We start from the raw sequence: 23,624 nt of genomic DNA, 5'->3' as shown, positions 1-23,624 counted from the left end.
TCGTCATTTTCCATTTCTAAATTGGATTCAGAAACAGCCAGCACAAGTTATTTTATTGTCAAATCACTATTTGTTTTTAATTCCAGTACGTTAGACTGTCTTTAAGCTGTATTTTGATATGTTTAATCAGTTTGCCGGTAAGGCTAGCTAGCTAGCTCGCTGTCGAGCTTCGTTTATTTGTCATAATCTTCCCGCTCCCCACAGAATAGATCCTTAGATCTGTCAGCATTAAAAGCGCTGTAATCCGTAAACTTTTAACCTCTGGGGAAAAGTACAGAAGAGTGAGAGAGATGGGGGGGGGGGGATGTTGGAAAAAAATGAGAGTCAAATATTGCAGAACTCATTCTGCTTCAATTGAACCATGATAATGTTTAACATTTACAGATACCTCTTGCTAAAAAAAATTTATATTTTCAATTTGCTGATATCTTAATGCGTGTACCTTATTGGTTGTTTTGTCTTCCAGTGTTGCTAGGTTATGATTATTAAAGTACTTTTCTTTTGGTTGTTTTTCTTTGAAATATTGCCCCTCTTTTTTTATTTAATTCATCTATTTTTTTTTTTTTTTGATTGAAATGTGGAGTGGCTTAGACATCTTAATTTGATCACAAGTCAATGCCAGCAAAGACTTCCTTTTCACATATCCTTTGGTCACATGTACTTATACTTTTTAACAGCAATAAAGTTAAGTGCCCCATTCTCAATTGGGTAATAGATTACTTTTGGAAACTGTCATAAGGTCATTTGTATGTTGCTTTTGCACATTGAACAAGTCAATATTATTATCCTTTAAAAAAATGCTGACTAAGTCTCTTTTCAGACACATTAATATGCGTCCATGATGACGTTGAAAACAAATTATTTGTGAGTTGAAGCTTAGCTCATACTCTCCCCGCCCCCAAACAGAAAGAACGAGTGAAGAATAACATCAAACAGGAGATGTTTTGCACAGTTGTGAAAAGTTTGAAGTGAAAGCTGACTTCAAAACAATAGGAAGTTCATTTTTTTAAACAATTGTTTGGCGATGATGCAAAAGTGTCCCAAAGAAGTAGATGGATTCTTAACAGGATAGACATCATTAGAGCTGCTTTCACAAAGTCCCATCAATTGCCATCATCGTGATGGAGAAATGGAAGTCTTTGTTTTTGAGAATTTCTAGATAAAACACATGATAATGCAGAATTGTGTTTATTTGCTAATATTCTTGTACATGAACTTGATTGGATCTTAAATGCAGAGTTTGTCTTGTCTTGAACATATGCTTTCAAGTTTAAGCTTTATATTCACCTCCAATTTTCACACTAGCAGGAATATTGTTGCGTTCTGAAAGTGAAATTCATGAGACAACCTGGAAAAAGCCCCCTAAAACATACATTCGTAATTTTCATTTATGTATTTGGTTGGACTTAGCTTTGATGATAACGATACTTGTTTATCAATAAACGCACAATTTATTCGTATGATAAGTTAACAATATTTCATTAAAAGACGTAGTAAAAGCCAAAAATTACCCGTTTACAATGATGACTTGTTTTAAAGAACACTTTTATTCATAATCAGGCGACATCAGTGAATCGGAGTTGTCTATGTGGCTACTCCACATTTTTGAAAGACAGTGATTTAGACGATTTATATTGGCACTTTTCTATATCTTATACACAGTAGGGCAATAGATACAGACTACTTCAAAGTGATGTAATTAAAGGAATAATTTCATCCGACAAAACAATCAGTCGGTTATAATCTGTCAATACTCCTCTATTTCCTATTTTCCAAACCCTAGCTTGCACAAAATTCACCCTGTTAGGTGAATTAGCTAATCATTGTAATTTTTTGTAAAAATTCCAATTTTGATGACGTCGCCAACAGACAACACACCCCCATCCGCGATTCCTGGCATCTCTCGCCAGGTTTTTTGTTGTTTGATTTTCTGATTTTACGTAGTACGGTGATCAGTTCGGAGAAGCAGAGTGCAATTAATTGTCTCTATGTCCGTTTGGCTATCATGTCGTTGAATGTTTGCCAACTTTGAAAACATGTTTACAACTGGTTTGAAGTGTTTAAAGTCCAATTCTCTTAGAAGATCAAGGGTAAAATAATATTTGTTTTGAAACAGATGAGAGTGATATAACATGAGTATGTACTTTGATTTGTGAATTTGTGAAGTAACACAAGATCATGTTTTTAAACATTCTACCCTGTTAAACTGGAGCATTAAAATTGACAACCAATTGGGTTTAGGACCAATCCATGAGGTGTTAAAATTACACCTTATTAAGAGCACACAACTGTTTGATTTCAATGCTACTTTACACGTTTCCAATGGCATTTGCCCATTGTATCAAAAATTTGTATGGCATCGTTGTGAAAATCCTCATATATCTCACAAACTAAAATAAATTGCTGGCCAAAGCAAATGTATCAAGTTGACTACATGTACATGTGTACTATTTTTATTTGTTCGATTTAAACATTTAGAATATCATATGATTACTAAAATCCTCATGTTTTAAGATTAAATGATGAGCTTCCACTATTTGCACAAGAAAATTTATTTGTCTTATTGATAGCATAAAAACATAACATAAGAGAAAAATATGATATAAGACTTATTTGTATATCTTTTTAATAGTATATAAAAACGTTTTTATACATAAGAGCAAATATGGCATAAGTTACTTTTATGCGTCTTATTAATAGCATATGAAAAAAATATTCATATATAAAAGGTGATATTTGAGTTACATAAGAGTTACTTTGTGTGTCCTATTAGCATATATAAATAAGTTTAGGCCTATACTTTTATTGTGAAGATTTTCAATGACCCATTCTTCTCAATTTCACCTAAAAAAACTGTTTATAAATTTAATGGCTGAAGTCTTTGATTAGTAAGGGCAGGTCTTCTACTGGGCCTGTTAACATAAAGCGTAGCAATTGATTATATAAGGCTGGGTTTTATGATTAATCATACACAATAATCAGTGCAATTAAATCATAGGCCTATGATTAGTTGCTAAGCTTGACGTTACATTGCCCTGTAAATGAACAACGAACCACATTACAATAAGCCAGTTCCTTTCTGCGCATGATCAAAAGATTCTACGCATGATCAGAGGAAGGTCATTTGTACTAAAGTGACATGGTGGTTTAAAATCTAATGAGATAAGCACCAACTTTGATGTCTTGATTATTCATATATTCTTTTGAATTGTGGTTTTCATTTACATCCACAAAAAACAACAATGCGTCAACGAACAACTGGTAGTTCACAGTTTGCCAAGTACATTGTGCAACATGCTATGATATGCATTCAAAGTAGGAATGCAACAAATACCTTCTTAAAGTGTTCATTGGTGTGCTATTCTAGTCACCGGGTCTATTCAATTTCTTCATCCTGCTATGTAAGGCAAGCTTACGTAAGATCTTGCTTTGAAATCTGCCTATCATAACGAAAGAAATGAAAGGTCATTTGACCAAAATTGTCCATGAAGTAACTACAAACTGTTCTATTGGTATGAGGTATGCGAGCATCATACCCCATAAACCTTCCTCATGGCGCCATTGCGGCATTCCTTGAACACACAATGCCAACAGCCCGCTACTTGAGCCGGAAGGATGTGGATACATGCTTGCCAAATCAAAAGACAAGTTGTCTACAATGATATTAACCTCCTTTACTTCGGGGAAACCCTTCATGTTTATGATCATGTTTTTGTGACACCATTGCTATCATATGAAGGATGGTAGATAAGGAGGTACCAAGAATGTCTTGATTATTATTATTTTTTGTAAGGCCTGCCTTAGGTTTGACCATGGATATGTTCACTAAAATTTCTAAAGGATAAGATCACAAACAAAAATCACATATAAAAATACAAACACAATCACAAAATATGGTTTGATATTTTAGGAGATAATGAAATTGTACCACGTTTTCCCTCCCTTTTTTGGAACGTCAGTGAGTTTGACGCAGGAAGCGGAGGTCAAATCAACCACTGACATGGAAGAAATCAACCAATCATTAACAAATTTGTAAGAATTTAAGATGTCATTTGTCATTATATTAGTCTAGCATTAAATTCATTAATTTTCTTTTCTTTCAGAGGCGTGGTGGGATATCATTTGACCGTGCAGATAAGACAGCTCTTTATGTTCGAATGCTTGGTGAGTATGGAGGAGAAAATTGTCTTGTCACATTTCAACATTTCACTCTCTTCTCAATCCGTACTATTCCCCTCCCGATATACCCTCCCTCTAAACCTCTCCCCCTCTGAACCTCTCCCCATCCCTCTCTATTTCTACCGCCCCATTTCCCCCATCTTTGTCTTCTACTAATTCAGTTTTATGCATTTCATTTATTCCACATGAAACTTGTATTCAAAGCAGCATTCAGTTTGAATTGATAAATGAAGTACGGGGGCCTCTGGAAAGATTCTGTACGAGATAATGAATATCACATGACCATGAATCCTAAAAATATACTCATTTCATTGGAAACCTCATATATGATTCATGTATCGGAGGCTAAAAACTTTAATAGTGAACCAGTCAGTTGATTCTAACTTTCGAATGTACATTTTGATTGTATTGAACCCGTAGTGCCAAAGCTTTTAAAGACAGACTGTAGTATAACATGTTTTTTTTTTATATTGATGCTCTTAAAATTGTTATTATATTGCAACCATAGTGGAATGACCCCTTTTCAAGCTCTTTGCAGCTTTTGATTTTCCCCATTTATAATATATCTTATTACCTGATTCCTTTCACATTCATACTTGTGTTTTATGTAATTACTTCGATTTTGTAATTCTGTTGTTTGAATATATTTTTTGTTTTTGTGATTTTATTCATGAGAAATAAAAACAACCAACCACCCACCCACCCAATCAATTAATCAATCGGACAGACCGACCGACCATCCGACCCACCCACCCACCCAAATGCACATGTTTGTGCATTTACAGTCGGCATTCTGAATCAATATTGACATAAAAGCAAAGAAAAGACACAAGTATACCTACATGTAGATGTTGATACTAAACACATTTCAAACGCTAAGTCTACCCCCCCTCCCGTAAACTTGAGTGGATGCCCCTTCAAATTCTTTGGCAGAGTCCTTCCCTATATGCTGGTATTGTTTAGGTTATAATTGTTTGAACCCCCTTAATAGTTCCACTATGGTTATAAAGCCTGACCTGTCAAACTTGACTTGGGGGTTTAGGGGGGGGGGGCAAGCAAATTAATATTAATTACCCAGAGGGTTTATCGCCTTCCTGTCACTGACCAACTGTCTACTGACCCAATTCACATGAACCCATGAATGACTCTGCCTTCAATAGCTTATAACACGGCCACCTACCTTATCATTCTTGTTCCCCTCTTGATTTAATATCCTGACTTAATAAATTAAATATAAACAAAAATTACACATACATTTTACAGTTTAGGCCTGTTACTCAGAGTTACAGCACATCTGTAGTTATTGTAATCCCCACAATGTCGATGTTAATATTCCACTTAATAACTAGATGATATAAATTTGTGTGCCTTAAAATGTTAATGATGTGAGGGATATAAAATAAACATGCCTCATTGGATGAATTTACAAATTTTACATATATTATTTTGTTTAGGTGCCTGATCAAACTAAATATTTGCATATTTTTGTCTTGCTCATACAAAACCTTTTTTGCAGACATAGAAAAGGATGAACATATCTGGATATAATCTCTATCTGCATGTAGCTTCTAGTATCCAATTACTAAATTTGTAGAATAAGTGCTTAAAGTGCTATTTTGAATCTATAAAAATATCATGCAGATAGAGTACCAGATGTCAAATTTGAAGTTGCAATGGCTGAAAAAAATGCTAATTATACATACGTCAGTTACATTTGCTCTATGGTGGCAGTATGGCGCTATTACAAGAAAATGTTAAAACGGCTGATCGCCGTATGGCCGCCGTAGAGCGAATGTGACTGACGTATCAATTTGAATTCTGATGGCTGATAAAACATACAATGACCATTAAACTATTGTAGTAATTTTTTTTCAAACAAGTTCACACCTAGTTACCAATAATGCATATAGCATTTCCATTTATTTGAAAGCAGGATAAAAGAGCATTGTAGATTAAATGCCTTGCTCACGGGCATAGCTGCCGCGGCCGGGGATCGAACCCCAGACTTTTTCATGTATAGCCAGGCGCCTTAGACCCCTCGGCCACGGCACCTCCACAGTAATGGAATGTTGGACAATACTGGAGGATAGTTCACATTACTGACCATTTGCAGGCTTTAAAGCCCTTCTGTCTCTAAAGGCCTTTGACTGGTCCCAACACCCGATAAATTGCAGGCAAATCAGCTTTCTCTGCTGGTACAATGGGGAGGGGTGTAGAGAATATTCTGATAGGCCCAGGGACCTGGTCATGGAGCCGGATTATCTATTGTTTCTGGGGATGATGCTCTTACAATTCTCAGCACCTCCATTAATAAAATAATAATCCTCTATGTCCAGGTTCCTGGACAGGTCAAAGAAAAAGTAAAATATAGGATGTAAGAATCATATACAAGAATGTGAATGATATAAGGCCGTGTTTATGCTTCCACTTTTCAGGCCAGAATCAGCGTTTCCAAACGTGATTAGTCCAAAACACGGTTGCGTCCATGCTTACTTTCATTTAAACGCTGTTTCAAAACGCCGATCGTAAACTCACAAAAAGATGCGTTTGTAAACGTCGTTTGACCAGAATCAGGCTTTCTGGGGAAGTATAAACAGAACCACGATCGTAAACGTGTTTAAATGACGTCATTTGGTACATGCTTCCGGTGAGATGAAAATCCGCGGGCAAATACAGTCGCATTGCTCCATGGTCGCATGTTACCTCCACGGAATTACCTCTTATATCCCTTGTTTTGCATGTGTAGTACTATTACTAGTATACCCTTCCAATTTGTCATCACGATGAACGTTGAGGGATTTACACCAAAAGAACCCCTGGAACATGAGTTATAATGAGGAGACATCGCCAGATGCCCCAGTACCATAAACAAATATATATTTTATTAGTTTGTATACTTAATATTCTTTATTTTTTCTTATTATTATCCTCACCATATAATATGGTTATATCAAGAAGCTCCATGCAATGACTATCGGAAATTGTTCGATGTTTATATAACAGTCGACGTACCTTCCCCATAACAACACTCAAAAAAAAAAAATTCGAAAAAGGGTGCGCCCAATTTGACCTCGCTTTCCTGCTCAACGAAAATTACGATGCGAAGCCAGCTGGAGATCGTGATTTCGCCTCTGAAAAGTTAAAACAGCACTCCCAGAACCACGTTTACGATCGGCGTTTTGAATCGACGTTTGAAAACGCTGATTCTGTCCTCGCAATGGAAGCATAAACACACCCTAAGTCAGTGAATAGATTTTTTGTGGACACCTATACAAGGCATGAATGCTATTTGGTCCCATCAATACCCCCTCCCCCTTTCCCTTCTATTGCGAACACCTAGATTCTAACCCATTAACATGTAAACTGGGACATATTTATTGATTTTTCACTTTACACAATGCAGCCCAAACAAACGAATGACTCATTTATAAAGCGATTCCCAAAACAGGCTGTCTGTTTGAAAATGTGACCCAAATCATTCTTCAAAAGAAGAATGACAGAGTTGGCAACTTTCTTTGCTACCTTGAAGATATGATGCATCTCCCCCCCCCCCCACCTTCAAGCATTTTCATTTTTCTTATGTTATTACATGAAATCATAATTGTTTCATTTTTTCATAAATCTGTAAATGATGTGTCTCCATTATAAGTTGCAGCAAGAAATAACTAGTGCACTTAATCAGTTGTCAATCCAATTGTTCTAGTTCTTGGTAGGAAAATTTTGAATAAACCTAATTTCATATAATAAAATATAAAAGAACAAGTGGGGTTATGACATCATCACCCCACCTAATGAATATTCATGAAGACATGCCTGAATAATGCAAATCTTTGAAATTCAATAATTTTGTTATTTGTTTAACTGATTTTAATCAAATTTTCAGCATTTTGCTCTGTGAATTTAACTTTATCTATTGAGATATAAATATCTTCAGCCCGGAGCATCCATTTAATGAGACCTTTTTCATACAGGAAATTGAATGTTACAAGTGAAAGTTATTCATTTTTATCTATTCATCCTTGATGAAGATTTGAACTTGCCTTGTGTATCATTAATGTTTCATGTATAAATACAAAATACAATCCTTAAATTCTTCTGATAATGGATTCAAACTTTGAAAATCAGTATTACTAAGCTTTTCAAAGATGCCATTGGAGCTGTTGACTGACTTGATCATATTTTTTTGACCAGCCAATAGAGTTCAACATATATATATATTTCTTCCAAAATTTGTTTAAAATTTAATTAGTGTATTGTTGAGATCATCAATCTATTTAATTTTTGAAATACTTAACAGTATTGAGGGGACAAATTTTTCTTAACATTATTGCCTAAAAGACTGAGACTTTGGAACCAGTTAAAATGAGGAGTTTTCAAAACCAACCTGCCTCATTTTACTCTGTGAAAACCTAACAAAGAGTTTCACTTATGAAATAGTACAACTCGGTATGGAAGAACAGAAAGTATTCTGATGTAAACTCAAAAGTTCATTGCCTATTTTAAGCTGTGTTGTGGCAATGCATTAACAAAAATATATTTCTGATGTATAGAAACCGATTCTGTTACTAGTATTAACCTAATTTCATGCAGGTTCTCTTTATTGCTTGAAGGCTTGTTCATGTGAACACACATGTTCATGCAAACATTAAAGGCACTTAAAAAAAACTTTCAGGAGTGTCGTTTGGTGGTGACACGACAGTTGCTCCTGCGACATTTGCTCTGGTCTTAATATCTCAGAGAGCATAGGGTTAGCGTTAGCATTGTACTGTAATAGAGTTTTTGGTTCAGAAGAATGTTAAGATATGGATTAGGATTGATTTAGTTTTGGAGGTTAGGTTTCATGTTTGGCTTAATGAGCAGATTTTCCATTGGAGCAATAATCGCAGGAGCAAATGCCATGGAACCTGTTTGGTAAGAACCCTTATATGCTAACGTTGTAGACATGTAATTAAAAAAATATCAAAGGAGAGATGAAATATGTACATGAATGCCTTTCTGTCAACCTAAAAACTCTAAAACAACAAAAAAATCGAAAGAAATCCTTTCGATATACGTTATAATTGATGGTTTTGTGTAATTTCTATCGTGCCGATAATAATAGAACACATAAGTGTATGGATGAAATTAAGATGGTATTTCCGGTCACTTTATATTTCACTTTTGATGCACTTAATAATGATTTTCGGACGCGATTTTTTCTGGGCTTCATTTTTGTAACATATCACAGGTGCAGGTGACAAGTGGGACCTCGCAGCTCAGATTTTTTAAAGTCAAATCAATGTTAGCAAATACCTTTAAACAATTTTAGAGTCTTTCTCTCATGTATACTCCCATTTCAGCATAGACAAAACAATGGGAAATGCTGCAGAATGCCACTGAGAAATTCTAAGTGGGATTCCAACTCAGTGTCATTACCAGCTCACTTACCCTTCCATTCCAACATTGACAATAACAATGGGAATTCTGCTATTGCAAAGCTGCCTTACTTTACAACATAGTTTATAAATAATTTAGTTTTTTGTATTTTTTAACAAAATATTTTAACAAAATTTCAAAGCACTCTAATTACCAAAGATATATTTCTTCGTGTTTTTTTAAAACCATTTTCTCCATGTCGGGTCAAATACAGGATTCAAATTTGTTTTAGTTTAATTTAAAGACATCTAGTGTTTGATAGGTACTTGAAATGGAATATTTTTTTCTGTTTTTATGTCTGTTTGTGTTCCATTATTATGGAACCTAGGTAGGACAGCATTCAGCTGCATAATGCCAAGCTGGAATAACCAATTAAATCAGAAAAATGTTACAATCTGTGGTATTTATATGCATTTCAAAGAATTTGGATTAAATTGTAATTCTTTAGATTATATATCTTACATTCAGATTAGTTGCTTCATACATATTGCATCTGTCTTGCAGAGCTATTGCTAGATTGACTACAGTTTCTAAAAGCATGGAAATCACTCTTAAATAGGGTAGTCATTAGTCAAACACATCCGTACATGTTTGCAAAGATAAGAGTTCACACCGTAGAGTTTGGTTCTATGTGAGTCCTGACCCAAGGAGCTTGCCTGACCTAACAGTTATCTTTTATTTCCTGCATGATTTTCAAGTGTTGATTTTTTTTTGGGGGGGAGTGGTTTATTTTCCCCAAAATTATTTTGGTACAATTACAGTGTGTGAAATGTGGAATGGTTTGTCTACTCAAAGGATGTATTATTTGATTAGATTAATGATGTGTAAGAAGGGAGTATTTCATGAAACAAATAATGACTTTCACTGACTATTTGTTATAGGCTACTGAAATTCTTGTATATAGTTGCTTCAGAGCAAATTTTCAGGGTAAATTTTGTTGAAATATGAGCAAAATATCATGAAAAAAAAAATATATTTTTAATCAATTAAACTTATTAATTTGAGGGCTTTATGATTGATTATTCTAATGTTCCTTCTTTACAAGCATGCTAAAATGAGAAAATAATTCCATCCAAAATCTTTTCAATCTTCACACATCCATACATGAAGCTACATGGTAGGGTACATAATTATAATGCTAAGAATATGAAATTGAGAGATTGTTGAACACTTCTGTTTAGAATATTATAGGCATGCAGAATTAGTAATATACTTGCGTGGGACAGTTTCACTACAGACTGTGCATGTGATTTCTTCTTAATGAAAGCAATGAAGCAAATGAATTGAAAGAAAGACAATTGATTCACTTTCATGTGGGATGAGTTTCTTCTGAAAGATATAATTGTCTTTTACAAGAAATGTTCTTGGAATCCCCTATTTCATAGGGAATGGCTGACTGTTGTATTGTTGAGGGTAGAATTGCAAAAGTATAGAGCTGATCCAAAAAAAAGATTAAAAAGAAAAAAATCTATCATGATTTATTCAGGTATAGTTTGTAGAGAGGGGTAAGCTAATACCCCTTTCATAAACCCAATAAAACCTATCCTCCAATTAGCCTCCTAAGAGTAATGCGGATAATTCAATAAAAATTGCGTTCACAAATTCCGAAAATTATCCGCATTATTTTTACGAGCGCCCGTCCTGAAAAAGGCGGATAATCGTCATGACAACTGGACACGCCCCCTCCGATGCGGTTGTGTTGGAAAAGGGTGACCTTGTGACCGCACCATGGCAATTATCCGCATTATTTGGAAATACGTTCATAAACTCAAAATCTTGTCCCGATGCCGCTATTATGCGGATAATAGCAGCATCAGAATAATGCGGATAACTCTTGTCCTCCTCTGATTTTACGACCAAATTATGCTGCTATTAGCCGCATAATTGGGTTTTATTGGGTTTATGAAAGGGGTATAAGTGCAAGCTATAAAGTCAGTGGTATTAGAGACAGTGTTAGATTTAGAGTATGAGGTATTTTGTTGTTCAATGTTGGGGTTAAATGTAGGAATGGTGAGATATTTCCCAGAGCATATTCAGTATAACCCAATGTGACATTAGGAAGATGTTCATTCTCACTAATCGTTACAGAATGAGGGAAGGTAATTATTATCTTGTTGATGTAAGAAGGGATTATTTCACTCCTGTTTAGATTTGAATCATGACAGATGTAGGATTTAGATTGTTATGTCAGGCAAGGTCAAGTTCATAAACAAGCTCAGTTATGGCCATCTTTAGAATGTACTGTAGAACGTAGAAAGTATTGTTGTTGGAATGCATAAGGTGTCCTTGTAGGAAGAGTTGCAATGAAATATAACCTCTTGTTGCATAAAAAGTTTTTTTTAAAAGGTACATTATGTGTCTAAAATGTGCATCCTGTCTTAAATACCTCTACTATATTGCTTCTATATGAGAGCCATACAAATATGACCAAAACTACCATTATCATTGCTACAATGACAAATTGACAATTCATGCAATTTAAACTACCATTGTGGATACATTCGTTTGTATTCATACGGTCTCCTCGCAGATGGCCTAAGTCCAAGATTGTCTTGCACCATCGTGGCTTAACCCACTAGGTCTAGGCCTATTATTTGGTCCACCCATCACTTGATCTTTCATCCCTATATACCCCTGCCGCACCTCAACTCTACCCCTACCCCTCCTCCACCCACTACTACCCTCTATTCTATGCCTCCTCAATCTACTTTCCACTAACAATACCCCCCCCCCCCCCCGATTACTTTTTAAGTGATGAATAATAATTAAAAGAAAATTAAGATGGGAACATTTAAAGAGTATTGGAAATGAAGGCTGGGTCGTAGAACAATTTTTTTAAATCATTTAAAAAAATGTCACATTTCTTCCTCGTGCCCCCTTAATCCTTATACCGTGTCACTTCCTCTGACCATACAGTGGTGCTCAAAATTGATTGAACCCCACCAGAAAATGAACATATTTAAATTGTTCAAGTTCAGCCATGTTCAGCCAATATCTAATATTTAATTGTGAAGTCGGGTGATAAAATATTACATTCAATAAAGTTTGTTTCTCTGGGCTCACCAAACATTGTACTTCGGCGTTGCTGTCTACATTCAACACTCAGCATGAAGGAGTGCTTTTTGTGGCGGGGTTCACTAACTTTTGAGCACAACTGTACATATTACACCATTTCACTGCCACCCCTATTAATATGACCTAAAAACATGTGACTACCAGTCTACTAGCAAGTGAGCAATTCCTCACTTTTGCTTTCCATCTCTTCTAAAGCTATCATTTCAATTGCGTAAACCTCCAGTCTTTGACATTCAACAACCAGTATCATTATCAAACCTACTTTAGATTGCTTCCAATGGCAATAGCAACCAAACACATCTTTTAATAATGAATGTCTCATTCACTCCGCCAAACATGTGATGGTGAAACTGAAGTTAATGACTCACGAGAACAGAATGAAGAGAACATTCTCAATAACTCTGCACCAACAACTCTCGTATGAGGCTTTTTACTTTGTGGTCAGAAGAGCTGTATTGACCATACTTTCATCATTATAACATGTAATGTTCACGTTTTATCTTGTAGGTGATGTGATAGTCCACGGTAAGCTGGTGACAACGGATCCTTTACCGCTCCGCCGAGGCTCTGTCCCCGAAAATGAATATAAGGCACCACAGAGTAAGTTTGCAGGGGCCGCAGAATGGCTTTAAAGTTCCAGGTGAGGGGGGGGGGGGGTCTGCTGACCATGTTTAAAATACAATCAGTTGGTCTTTTTTTCAATTTATGTGGACGTTTATTGAAGCCCCCATTCTGTGTCCTTGGGCTTGTATCTAGATCTCTTGATACTTTATACTCTAAGTGTCAATAAACAGGACAGTTTTCAAAATTAACCCATTGCCTACTGGAATCGGTAGGTACCTGTACAAAGCCTATAGGAATATCTGATTCTTATGATAGTTAACAGATTAACCCAATGCCGGTTGAAAACATATGATCCCTGTACAAAGTCTGGGAATTTTTTGATCCAGAAGTCAAAAGCTTGTTCAGAGATGCTACCTTATTGGCAAGTGGTGTCCTGATATATTTTTGTTCTTTACACGTAGAAGGAAGAAAATTGTGTATAAATGGACCTTTTCTAGATGAATTTTCCTCTTTTATCTCTTATCACTTAATGATTGATGTGATAGATTGGTTCTTACCAATTGTAGATTGAAATAGTTATTTTGAAATTCAGTTGTTTCTAAGCTGTTTTAAGATATTCATTCTACATTTGTGAAAGTATCAGTGTTGTATTAAAACGCACAAAGCAGTATATTCTCTCACTTTCAAATGAGCCAGTCTTATTGCCGTCATAGTAACTACAAATTCACTCTTGACTTAACTGACAATTAATACAGATATACACTCTAAATTCCAAGGATTTAAAATAAATCCAGATCGGCTGTGAATAGTGACCAGCCAAATTTTGAATTTTAAGGATTAATTTTTAAATCTCAAACGATTTAAATTCAAATCTATTAGATTTATATTTAAATCAACAAGGTTTCATTCTAAATCTAATATTTTGCTGGTCACTATTCACAGCCGATCTGGATTTATTTTAAATCCTTGGAATTTAGAGTGTACTGTTTTAGCTTCCCCCCTCCCCCACTCTGTTTATTTACGATGTTTTGCAATGATATCAAGTTATGTCTTCTCATCTTGCTTTGCCCCCCTTGATACCCCCATGGTACTCTAATGTCAGGCTTCATAAGAACTGATGCGGATGAGATTCATGCACGACTTCCATCTTCATCCTTTTGCTTCCTTTTTCGCTTTCATAACATATTGATCTCTTGCTTCATCGAATAGATGCGATTTGTCTCAGCTTCTTAGTTAATAGCTAGACAGACTTGAAATGATTTTCAAAAGGTGGTTTCAAACTGCCTCGATCATAAGAATCCCCGTTAAATTACGAGAACTTTTTAAGGCTAAAAAATACCCATTAATTATTCCTGCATTCACACCGCCCCGAAACATACCCTTCGGGATAAGTTCCTGAAGTTACGAGCATGCGCAGTATGGTCTGTATAAGCAGGCAAGGCGCGAGATTCAAAATCGCTAGCCCAGCAGCCACCCACGGCGCCCGCGCCCAACGACACACTGGGCTAAAAGTTCCCATAAATTGCTTTCACATTGCCAAAATACCTGCGACCTTGGAAAAATCCCCGCGAAAGTTCTCGTAATTTCGCCAAGTACCTACTATTTAGCGGGTATTTTCTTTCGGGGAAATTACGCATAGTTTGCTTTCACATTACCAAAATACCTGGTATTTTCTGATCAGAGAATACCGGGAACTGACGAACTTCGAGGCGGTCTGAAACCACCTAAAGAGAAGGAAAGTCAAAAGACCCATAACCTTTTGTACCCCAGTGACCACATTTCCATCTATAAATCATTCAAGGTCCTTCCTTCATTCTTGTTGAGAACCACTTCATCGAATATTGAAGAGAAAAATAGAGAATTAAGAAATTCAACAAAGAAAAAGAAGGAATTCTGTGATTGAGTCAGAACGTAACCTTCATTCGTGTTACATAGAAATGTCTTAAACGATCACTTTACATTTGATGCTAGTCCGATCGTCAACGGTTGAGCATCGCTGGTTTTGGGTCTGTATTGCAATAAACCTACATTTGAACGGAACTAATATTCAAATACATATTTCCCCAATGCACAGCTCTGATTAGCATGAAAAACATGTAGCCTTTTGTTTCTGTCACACTGAATAAATGACCCCAGATCAGTCAAAGATGTATTATGTTATTTCTGATTATGTTTTGGAATCAGATTTGTTGGTGTGACCAATACCTACGATTTTTTATCTTAACATTCAAGTTCAATTTTTATGCAATAAATGGGTCATGGTGTAGCAGTCCTGACTCTCGCATTGCAAATCAGTGGGTCTAGTGTCCCTTTTGTAAGGCGTCAGTCCACCCAGGTGTTAAATGGGTACCCGGTAGGATGCGAACGCATCTTTAGTATACCTAGCAATCGAGTCTTGCAGAGAGTGGAAAATGTGCATACATTGTGTGCGGGCATGTCAGGATCCAATGACCGCGGTAATAATAATTACAATGCAAAGCGCTTAGAAACAAAGTGTGATGAGCGCTATGTGAATGTATGAACTATTTTTTAAAGATGAAAGCGCTAATACATTGATAGCTATTGTTATTAATATTATCATTAACTTAGTAACTTCTTTCAAGTTTTTATTGAAAATATTTCAATATTATAAAATGATTGAAGGGGTTTCTGATTTTGTCTCATAAAGATCACGCCTAGAAACATAACAAACTGTTTTATCAATCATAAACAGAAGATGGAAATCACAAAATAGTTAACTAAATGCAATATGTTATGCTATGAAAGAGCAGAAATTGTTCTGTCATTGACAGAGATAACATCTGACCACAATATCCTCTTATGCAGAGAGGCTATAGTTTTTGCTTTATCATGATTTGATTTTTTATGATACAATTATTGGTTTAAACATTAAAAAAAAATTGATTGCTTTATCTGTTCCTGTTTCCTGTTGCCTACTAGGTCTTGAATATATTATCACTTTCAAAATGAAATCATTAAACATTGACTGTTATTTACGATGAGTGTGGCAACTCCCACATTTCGCGTAAGTGCCCGATTGCTTCCTCATAGTCCTTGTCATTTAATTCTGGGTATCGTTGATGAGTCGAGAGCAAATATTCACTCTCGATATGGTTTTGAGTGAAGGGCAATAGAGAAGGGGGAAAGTTTGGGAGGACAAGATGGGAGCAGAGAGGATCATAAAGGATAGTTGTGGATTTCCTCCCGTTCTTGAATTTCTGGAAACTCAGTAATGTGACGAGCGTACGCAGTAACCCAACACGTATTGGGTTTCGATAGTTTTGAAGGGGCGCAGCACTTGGCCCAAGCAAATGAGAAAAACAAGCACATTTCACCTAATGCAGAAAGATTATTCTTGCTAATACAAAACAAGCACAGGCTTTGCTTGTTTGATAAGTTAGATTGAATACAACTTCATGTTTTCAAATTGAATTACAGAAGCTCACTTTATGTGAAGGAATATTTAAAATCAGATTGCAAAAGTGTCAATAGACATTAGAAAGAGGAGGAAGACAGAAAGAAGGAGGAAGGGGAGGGACTTGAGAAGATGAGGAGAGGAAGAAGTAGAAGGAGATAGAGAAGATGGGATGAGGAAAAATAAGAATTTGAGGAATACAGATATGAAGAGGAGTAAATGTGAAGATGATAAAGAGCTATATAACTAGCAGGAATTTTAAGAATAACAAAGTTTGCATATAAAGCCCAAGCAAGTGTTTCAAACACAAAAATGTAAAGTATGAATAAAGAGAGCATCTGATTAACGTCATCAAAAGAAATAAATGCAAGTGATGAATACAAAATTATAGAAAAATTCAGCATATGCCTGAGGACTCAATTCCTCTTAATGATGACATCATTACAATACGTCATACTTTATCTCAGTCCTGTTTAATATCTTTTTGTAACCATAGCAATAAGTTTGTGAAGCCCGTTTTTGATGACCTGTATTATGAGATATAGAGCGGTTCGCTGTGACGATGTTGTAGATCCCTTTAAGCATGTTTTCATCAAACTTTGGCTGAGGGGGTTAAGTATAATTTGTGTTTTTTACAAATAAGTTCATTTGTAGGTTATTACACCTCTCTCTCTCCCTCTCTCTTTGTCTCTTTCTTTCTTTCTCTTGTGCTACAAAACTTTTATCTGCACCTTCTTTTTCTAGTATATACCTTTTTCACACGACCCAAGATGCGAAAATCTATTAAAAACATTTTAAAACATTTTTTTCTTTTTTTCCTAATGTTTGGCCATCTATAACATCACTATTTTATGGACATCAGCAGTCTCTCTCTGCATTCCAAATGACATTGTACCATTATCATTTCAAAAATTATATTTAATCATCTTTTCAACTTTCCCAAATCCCCCCCAAACAAAAATTAATAAATAAATGAACTAAATTTATCCCCATAATTAGTTTCTGGCCCTCTTTACATATCATGTATGCAAATGTCTAAATTCATACAACTTTTGTGTGTTTACCATATTCGTCCTATATTTTTTTGTTTTATAGTTTTGCCCAACAACAAGATTCGGCGGACTAGCCTGCAGACGCCCACGGTGGCGGCCATTGAACCCTCCCCGACATCCACGTCAGCTTCGCAGGCGAAGCAGACGAAGAATGATGACGGTAACGATGACCAGGCGAAATCGTCTACTGCCCAACATCGCACTCACCCTACAGTACTTCTTGATGCTGCCTACCATGGGAAAGCACATGTAAGACCAACTAATATATGCTAAAATATGCAAATTTATGCTAAATTATGCTTCAGTTATTTTTCGTGTTTGGTATTTTCTTCCCGATACGTTTTCAGGCCCAAGTATTGCAAGTGCGTGCACACACTCGCATGTTAAGCCACACCATTTTATTCTACCTTCAAGGGGGCCATCGTATAACAGTTACAAATATCAAATGTCATTTTGCTATCAGATAATTGGAACCTACATTATGTAACAATGCTCAACAGTAAGGTGATATGCAAGGATTCAATATTGATAATAATAATGATACATGTGGCTGATAAAGTGCCAAATCCATTCTGTAGAATGCTCAAGGCACATAAAGAAAATAATTAAGTAAAAAGAACAAGGACTCAACAGAGATACAATATTTGATGTCTTCAGGAAGTCTGTTCCGTAGTATGGGAACCAGGCTCAGACACTCAAAAAGGTCATTTAAGGGCCTGCTATTGGTCTTTAATATCTTAATTCAATGAGAAAAACTGTAACGGAAGCCATACTTTATCAAGATGAGTAGTTCTTTCAAACCTCTAATGTTTACACATACTCTTTGTGTTTTCTGATGCCTATCTGTGAAAGATAAAACAATCTTCTTGTTGACGTCAATATCAACTTTGCCAAAGACAATGTGATGATTCGTCACAAATGACTGTCTTTGTGGTTTGGGTATATGCCTGGAATTGACCTTATGTCCTGCCTTTTTTTCCTTCTTAATAAGACCAGTATGTTTTCTATGTTTATATAGCACTTCCTTTATAGGTTATCTTTGAAACAAAGACCAAAAGCACCGTTGGCAATGTTTTCATCCAGTAAAACCTTTTCAATGGGGTTTCAATTTTATAGATAGTGATATGTTTCCAAGTTACAGTTCACAGATTCAATTGGAAAAGTAAATGAAAAGACAATTGGCAATGGGCCGAGTGAAATCATCTCCCCTTCCAGAAATCCCAACTCCCAATTTCATTTTCATTGTTAAAGCTTTCCTGATTTGGCTGCAAACAGAATAGAACCAATATATTACTTGAAAAGAGGGACAGGTGATAATATCACTTATCAGAATTATCTGGGAATATTTCATGTAAGTGGGGGTGAGGAGTGGGCTAAGATATGTCCTAATTATTCTCAATAACAGCACAATTCAAACACAAATTTACAGAGCTAGCAAATGGGAACACCTATATTTTTTTGTATTTTATCATATAACCAAAACATGATGATACACTTCTGAAATTCTTAGTGTTCCATTTCAATCAAAATGAAAAAATTAATGAAACAAAGGACTGTAATTTTAGGGCATTGGTCATTTCTTCAGGTTATCACTAAAAAAGTTTGTTTTACCTTGATTTTTTGATATGTGGTATACAATCTTGTGGCTTGAAGGAAATTCTCCCTGACTCAAGGTGGTATCACTCTCATGCTGTCTACTATGGTGTAGTCAAGGACACATATCTCAAAGTACAACAAAATCCCCGTCCATTTCCTTAAAGTGATTGGTTAACATTAATTTGACTTTAAAAAAATCTGAGCTACAAGGTCACACTTGTCACCTGTGTCTGTGATATGTTACAAAAATGAAGCCCAGAAAAAATTGCGTTCGAAAATAATTATTTAGTGCTTCAAAAATTGAAATATAAAGTGACCGAAAACACCATCTTAATTTCATCCCATACACTTATGTGTACTATTTAGGCGTCTATAAGACGCCTATTTACAAAATCGGGGTTTGCCTTGTAGTTTTAGCTTTTCACTCTCAATAATGGTTGTTTTCAGGGTTTATTAGTTCTAATACATGCACTTGTACACATGTTTCATCTTGGTTTGAGAATTTTTAAAATACCTTTAACTATCTAGAGCAGATTTTTTTTTTCATTCTTGAAGACAATGAAATACATAAGCAATAGAACCAGGGGCCGTGGAACGGTTTTCAAAGTGGGGGGGGGGCTGACCATGCAAAAAATCACAATCATATGGTCATTTTTACGTTTTTGCACACGGTTTTGGAAAAAATGGGAGGGGGGCAGGAGCCCCCCGCTTCCGGTGCCTCTGAGAACAACTTGAAGTACTTTGTTTGATATAAAACATAAAGGTGTGTGGTGTTTTCATTTTCTCTGAGACAAAGGAATTGACATTGATTACTGTATGAACAATGACCTTTTCAAGGGTTACATACAATTAGGCATAACAACGCTTACCAGCTGCGGTACTCGTAACCGTGGCATTGAAAATGAAAAACAATGTACAACTTCTACTTAGCTTGTACGCAAGCAAAAGAGAGGCTGAATGTGCAATATTTGTAGCATCACACACATACCGTCCAAAATGTACTGTTGCACAGTTTGATAGATGACGTCACTACAAAATGCTTGTTAATATGATATAAATATAGAAAAATGAAGCTTATTTTAATGTACTTTCATGTTTTTTTTTTTTAAATAAAGTAGAACTTTCTGACATTTTTATTTTCTTCTTCATATTAAAGTTTGTGTTGTAACCCTGCAAGGCCTATATGAAACCTGGTGACTGTATTCACCAATAGGCATTTGTCTTCTGAATAAACGTAGCTGCAATTTTACAGTATCTATATGGTTGATAAGGATTAAAATACCCCAAGTAACTGGTATTCATATCAATGTTAAAGGTATTTTATTAGTTTTGATTTATTGGTTTATTGTCTGACACTTGTTTGTGGGATTCATTTTGAATAAAAATGATTTATATAATTATTTTATTCACAAAGACCTTAGACAGCTTGTCTTTGCTTTTGCTTTTATAATTCTATGTATATACGGAGTAAAAACACTTTTTAAAATGTTTATCCGATGCTCTTTACTATATGAACCTTACACTAACTGCTTAAAATGTTTATTACAAGTGTATAAAATCTTAAACAAAAAAGTTTAAATTTTTATACTTAATTCTCAATAAATTCATCATGGTTGTTTAAACTATTAAACAACTACTGTATAGGAAACAGCATGGTATAATTTAAACAGCGGTTTTTACTGTATATGAGAATCAATAATTGGTCCTCTTGCAGAGTGCAGCTATTCATATTCATGATTACGTTGCATAAAGCTTGTAGCAAGCAACAGTTAGACTCTTGAGGTGTATTTTAGGTGAATACCCTTTTCTGCACTTACAATCTGGTTACCCTCATCTTTAGTCTCAAGCACAGACCCTTAATCGCACTTTGATCATCAAGTGAACCTTTAGAGGAGTCTAGTACAAGATCTGACAAGTATGTGCTAATTCATGTTTGAGGAAATTCAGTACACAATTCCTATTTACCTTAGGTATTCTCCCGGGGGGGGGGGGGGGGGGGGCACTCAGTATATAATGCATAGTGGGTATGTGCCGCGGAGGGGACCCCCATTTTTACACTCAAATTTCCGTTCCAAGGCATAGCATTTTTGTATTATTGAGAAAAAGAACAAAGAAAGCCGCTCCAAGGCATAGCATTTCCTTCTTATCGAGAAAAAAGAAGAAAGAAATCAGCTCCAAAGCTTCGCATATTTTTCGTTACGCCGTTCCGGTCGCATTGATCTGCTACAATTTTGGTGAAAAGCGGCCGTAGAGCGCTTTTCGACCATCGCCTAAGCGCGAGCGCACCCGGCGGAGGCCGCGCTAGCTGCGTCATGCACGATTGCCCGTTCCATAGGGATGCATACGCACTCACAGAGATACGGAGATCCGTTCCGAGGACCCCCGTTTTCACAAACATTTGTAATTCCGAAGCCCGTTCCGAGGACCCTCCTTTTTACAATAAGCCCGCTCCAAGGCCCCCGTTTTTTGCCTCGCCCGCGGTACACCCCTACCACTTTTTTTGTCGAGTGCCCCCCCCCGGGGGTATTCTAAAAAATTCAGATCATCACTGCATGTTTTGACATACAGGAGTCTGTTCCTGCAGACTAACTTCTCCTTGCCTCACCTGTAATACACAGTCTGATTTGAGCAGACCAGTGAGAGAAAGGTTAGATGCAACTGACCGATAAATATAACTCCACTCAGGGATTGTCTCATAAGGGTCATTTGAAGTCATACCACAACTTATCATGTTGTTCTCATTGAACTATCCCAGTAAACAATTGAAAAACAATCAAATGATCTAGTTCTTAGTTATAGTGCAAATTGTGACTGGCTTTGGGTTTATTGATCTTGAAAAGTACCCCACATAGACGTATGCTCATTGCCAATATTGTAATGAAGCATGCCCGCAAATATAACTTGACTTCATTTTATGTCGGAAAGATTCACAACCACAACCAGCATGATGCATTTAATCCAGTGAGCATATGAGCCTTGCTGGTAAGGAATTATGGGAATAGTGCTGCTTGATTTCTTTATGGGATATGATTCTTTGCATTGTAGCCTTCCAAAATATTAGTACTCAAATTCACACCTTAAAGACTTAGCATGGTACTTGGACACAATATTTTTATGTTAACCACTATTGAATTAGCTACTTCTAAGGTTAGATTTCAGGCCCATGTTTTATTTAGACAGAATTTTGGCTTAGTTTAATCATGTGCTGTAATTTATGGAGCTATGATAAAAAATTAGGACATCTTTTTACCCTTACCGATCAAAGATAATTTTTAGATATTTGATTTCAGTAATTGGAATCTTGAAATGTTGTGTGACTGGCATTCATTGTGAGAATAGTAAATATCCTCGCCTCATGCACCATGTAAAAAAGAATAAACAGAAAACCATTAACCAACCCACTCTTTTCCCCCTCTGATTTTCTAGGCCGAACAGTGAAAGAACGATGAAATATTCATTACTGAACATCAAGTTATTTTATATGCCTAGAGCCCTCGCTTGACTGAAGATAGACAATGATGTCAAGATCCTCTTATTGTCAACAAAATACAATGAAATATGTCTTTTATTGGAAGTTGTTTTATGAAATATACCCTGAGTTTGATATTCTATTTTGAAAAGTGCAGAATCTGGGCCTGAAACCTGAAAGTTTTCAATTAATCTCAAAATTTAATAAAGATATTCCTGAGTTATTTTGCCATTATATTCCAACTGACCACTTGAATTAATTCATCATTATTAATATTTTCTTTTTTTTTCTTTTTTTTCTTTCAGCACATGCTTCAAAATATTGGGCAGTGGGACTTCAACATTTTCAAGTTTGATGAAATTTCCAATGGTAAGAACATAAATATGATGAAACAGAAAAGCTTTTGATCAAGATAAAGAGATAGTAAGATGAATCTGATTGACGTGTGAAGTGGAGGATAAAGGAAAGGATATAAATAGTATTGGTAGGATGATACACATAGGAAAGAGTTACAGAATAAATGAAGAGACAGATTTTATCATAGAAGGAATGATTGTGTGATAATAATGCCTTTGAAGAGAATTGACTGAAAGATGTGTGTATTGAGACATTGAGAGATGATATGTATAAGATCGTTGAAGGGATTTAATAAAGTCTGGGCATAGGGAAAAGAATGTTTGATGAATGATTATTCAAAAGGTACAGAAGGTGGTTTCAGACCGCCTCGAAGTTCGTGGGTTCCAGGTATTCTCTGATCGGGAAATTTACCCCGATCAGAAAATACCAGGTATTTTGGTAATGTGAAAGCAAACTACGCGTAATTTCCCCGAAAGAAAATACCCGCTAAATAGTAAGTACT

The 23,624-nt window shown here is 35.8% G+C and overlaps 1 protein-coding gene across 1 annotated transcript in view; it reads left to right on the top strand.

Moving 5' to 3' along the window:
* The window catches only part of LOC129279919 (3',5'-cyclic-AMP phosphodiesterase 7B-like), a 40,556-nt gene that overhangs the window by 9,624 nt on the left and 7,308 nt on the right, over positions 1 to 23,624 (top strand). Inside the window, exons 3-6 of the mRNA XM_064111933.1 lie at positions 4,104 to 4,164; positions 13,177 to 13,269; positions 17,744 to 17,949; positions 23,071 to 23,418. Of these exons, the coding sequence (XP_063968003.1) occupies positions 4,104 to 4,164; positions 13,177 to 13,269; positions 17,744 to 17,949; positions 23,071 to 23,172 (462 nt within the window). The 3' untranslated portion in view covers positions 23,173 to 23,418. The remainder of the gene's footprint in view (positions 1 to 4,103; positions 4,165 to 13,176; positions 13,270 to 17,743; positions 17,950 to 23,070; positions 23,419 to 23,624) is intronic.

Source organism: Lytechinus pictus, chromosome 17 (genome assembly GCF_037042905.1).
Source record: "Lytechinus pictus isolate F3 Inbred chromosome 17, Lp3.0, whole genome shotgun sequence".
In the NCBI taxonomy this organism is placed as follows: domain Eukaryota; kingdom Metazoa; phylum Echinodermata; class Echinoidea; order Temnopleuroida; family Toxopneustidae; genus Lytechinus; species Lytechinus pictus.
Note: the sequence above shows the minus strand (reverse complement) of the source record. Positions and strands in the feature narration are given on the sequence as shown.